This window comes from Mus pahari, chromosome 12, assembly GCF_900095145.1.
Source record: "Mus pahari chromosome 12, PAHARI_EIJ_v1.1, whole genome shotgun sequence".
NCBI lineage: Eukaryota > Metazoa > Chordata > Mammalia > Rodentia > Muridae > Mus > Mus pahari.
In genome coordinates this window covers 79755897-79759018 of record NC_034601.1, presented here as the reverse complement: position 1 = coordinate 79759018, position 3122 = coordinate 79755897, and the positions used below count along the sequence as shown (strand labels likewise).

Below are 3122 nucleotides of genomic sequence, written 5' to 3'. Positions count from 1 at the left end.
TGCTTTGAAGTTTTAGACAAACTAAATCAACACTTCAGATCACGTGTCCCAAAAGAATGTGGTTTCCCAGGTATGAACAATCTATCCATCCTTCATTCTCCTTTAACTTGGACCTAGAGTCATCCCTGCCCAATCCCTTGGAAGAGGTTTTACTGTAACCTCAGTCAGAACAGCTTAGGGGCAGGATTACCTCTGAAAAGAGCAGTGCCTCTTTTACTGGGAGAGACTGGCTTTCCTTGCTGATTGTGCAAACATTCATAATTATGCCTCTAGGTAAACATACTGCTGTCTTCTTAGAAAATAGAGAAGTACAAAGAATGTTTATTTGCAAGCCCAGCCTTCCCAGGTATCCAGAGTTGGTTTAGACACACCTGAGCTCCCATCCCCCTCTTATTGGCTAAGAAAGTTGCCACACCTGATTTACAAGTTCACTGTTGGAGCCAGTGGTGGTGGTGGAGGGGGGTGGGGGGGTTGTGTCACCAGCCAGTACTAGATTTGATCTGGCCAGAGAGAGCTACGCTCTGTGTTGTGAGCACATTTCTACAGGAGAACTGTTGCCACCCTCCCAAGGCACACAGATTTCTGCTTGAAAGCAAGCCGTACCTCCCGGGTGAGCGGTCCAGCTGGATATAACTTGGGAGGACCATGGCAACCTATGCTCTTCAAATGGCTGCACTGGTGCTTGGTGGTGTTGGCATGGTGGGCACGGTGGCTGTGACTATCATGCCTCAGTGGAGAGTGTCTGCCTTCATCGAAAGTAACATCGTGGTGTTTGAGAACCGCTGGGAAGGCTTGTGGATGAACTGCATGAGACATGCCAACATCAGAATGCAGTGCAAGGTCTACGACTCCCTGCTGGCTCTTAGTCCAGACCTGCAGGCATCCAGAGGACTGATGTGCGCTGCGTCCGTCTTGGCTTTCTTGGCTTTCATGACAGCCATCCTCGGAATGAAGTGCACCAGGTGCACGGGGGACGATGAGAACGTGAAGAGCCGCATCTTGTTGACAGCGGGAATCACCTTCTTCATCACCGGCTTGGTTGTGCTCATCCCTGTCAGCTGGGTTGCCAATTCCATCATCAGAGACTTCTACAACCCGTTGGTGGATGTGGCCCTAAAGCGCGAGCTGGGAGAAGCCCTCTACATAGGCTGGACCACAGCGCTGGTGCTGATTGCCGGAGGAGCACTGTTCTGTTGTGTGTTTTGTTGTACTGAAAGGAGCAACAGTTACAGGTACTCCGTACCATCCCATCGCACCACTCAACGGAGTTTCCATGCTGAAAAGAGATCTCCGAGCATATACTCCAAAAGTCAGTATGTGTAGTTGTGTGTGTATATTTTAACCGTAGCTATAAAGCTAAGCTTTATGAATCACTGAACCAGCCACTATTTTGGAGAAATAGAGCCCACAGTGTATCCATTTACCTTTCTTAACTGCCTAGCACTCATTAGAGGAAATATGCAGCGTCTATGATTCCATAAGTGATTTTAGCAGAATGAGGTATTATGTGCACTGCTTCGATTGTTCTAGAAAGCCTTGCCATTTGTTTTCTAAAATGGTTCACTCAGCTCTTCCTTTTATCAGTCACTCTAAACCGGCACATCGAAAGGCTGTTGGTTTAAGCTGTGATTTCTCCGTGTCATGGCATTATCCAAGTAGATGCGGGTGGCAGTTATATCTCACGCAAATAGAGACAGGCTTATGTGGTTCTATTTAAAGTGGAATGCCAATCCATCACACTGAATAAATAGAACTCAGCTACTGCATTTCAGGGGGCCTGGGGATAAAAGGGAAGGAAGCTGATATTAATTGCCTAAAAACAGCTTAAGGATTAGTGCACTCTATTTGTAGTGAAGGTTAAAATGAAGGCTTTAATCATTAGTGTAAGGCTTTCTGATATCCTGCTTTGCAGCCTCGAGGAGTTAGAAATTCCATAACCTTTCTCCTTTCACTCTACACGCCTTAATTTTTTGTTGCTTAGTATCTTTTAAAGTTTAATGCAGATATTTTGGCAAAAATATTTTTTTTTCTTCAGACTACTTTTGTAAGGCTGTAATAACAAGAGAGATATAGCAGTGGTCTTAGAAAAATTAATGATTTCAGAAAAATGAATTTATCTTAGCCTTTCTGTTTAGAGAAGAATGAATTGTTTTTGAAATGAAGTCGTATCATGTAAGGAATTGTTCAAGTGCTATTTTTGCATAGCTTTTTAGGAACTTATCAGTATAAATGAGGGAGAAAAAAAGAACATTTTCATTGTCATTTTCTTACCCCAAAGAGGCACAATCCCTCCAAATCCAACAACTTGTGCCCTCTCAACTCCTGCCAGTCAAACTTGTCATTTCTGTTCTGTTGAAGGGATTTCCCTATTTTCTATGTCTTCGCTAAGTTTTATTGAAGTGTAATATTACTCTGTGTTTCCTCCTAATATGAGACAACTGTTAACATAATACTAAGTTTCATATATATGACTTTTATATTGATAAATTGTATCTCATAACAATATAGCATTTCTTACATTTTTATCCTTTTTCATTATCTTGTACAAGGATTTAAAACTTGGCATTGAACTATTTTATTTTGAACATAGATTTTTTGTTCATTTTTGAATGTAGTATGTGATTTAAAATCAATTTACTTTATAATGACCTCACATATGCACTAATATTTGATTAATATATTAATAATATTAAGTTGTACTTAGGTCCAATGATTATGTTTGTTGTAAATACTGTGCATGTAATCGTGTTTTAAAATATTGTCCATATGTATTTCAACTTCTGAGAATTAAAAAAAAGTGCTGAATGATTTGAGAGTATATATCATATTTATATGAAGGAGATTATTAATAATTTACAGATGGGAGAACCTTAAAAATAGTTCTGTGATAGGCAGAGATACTGGTAGAAACCATGAGAGATGACCTTGCAGAAGTCCTCCGTGAGTGCTCATCATGTTCTAGGAGATCTAGTTTGTAAACCAGTCTCTATATGTGGAAGTAAAGGTTCAAGTACTGTTAGCTGGAAACACTTAGTTCTTGTTCCTGGGTGGGTGATGCCACTCTACATCCCGGGCAACTTTGCCTCTTTGAAGCAAAACAGTTGCTAGGAGAAGAAGCAAAC

General features: G+C 41.0%; 1 protein-coding gene across 1 annotated transcript; it reads left to right on the top strand.

The window, feature by feature from the left end:
• Positions 1 to 503: 503 nt before the first annotated feature.
• Cldn8 (claudin 8) lies at positions 504 to 2843 on the top strand. Its single transcript, XM_021210015.1, has one exon. The coding sequence runs from the start codon at positions 646 to 648 to the stop codon at positions 1321 to 1323; it is 678 nt and encodes a 225-aa protein (XP_021065674.1). The 5' UTR covers positions 504 to 645; the 3' UTR covers positions 1324 to 2843.
• The last annotated feature ends 279 nt before the right edge of the window (positions 2844 to 3122 follow it).

Excerpts from the sequence above, each read along its gene's own strand:
- Cldn8 (XM_021210015.1), top strand. The coding sequence starts at position 646 with ATGGCAACCTATGCTCTTCAAATGGCTGCACTGGTGCTTGGTGGTGTT.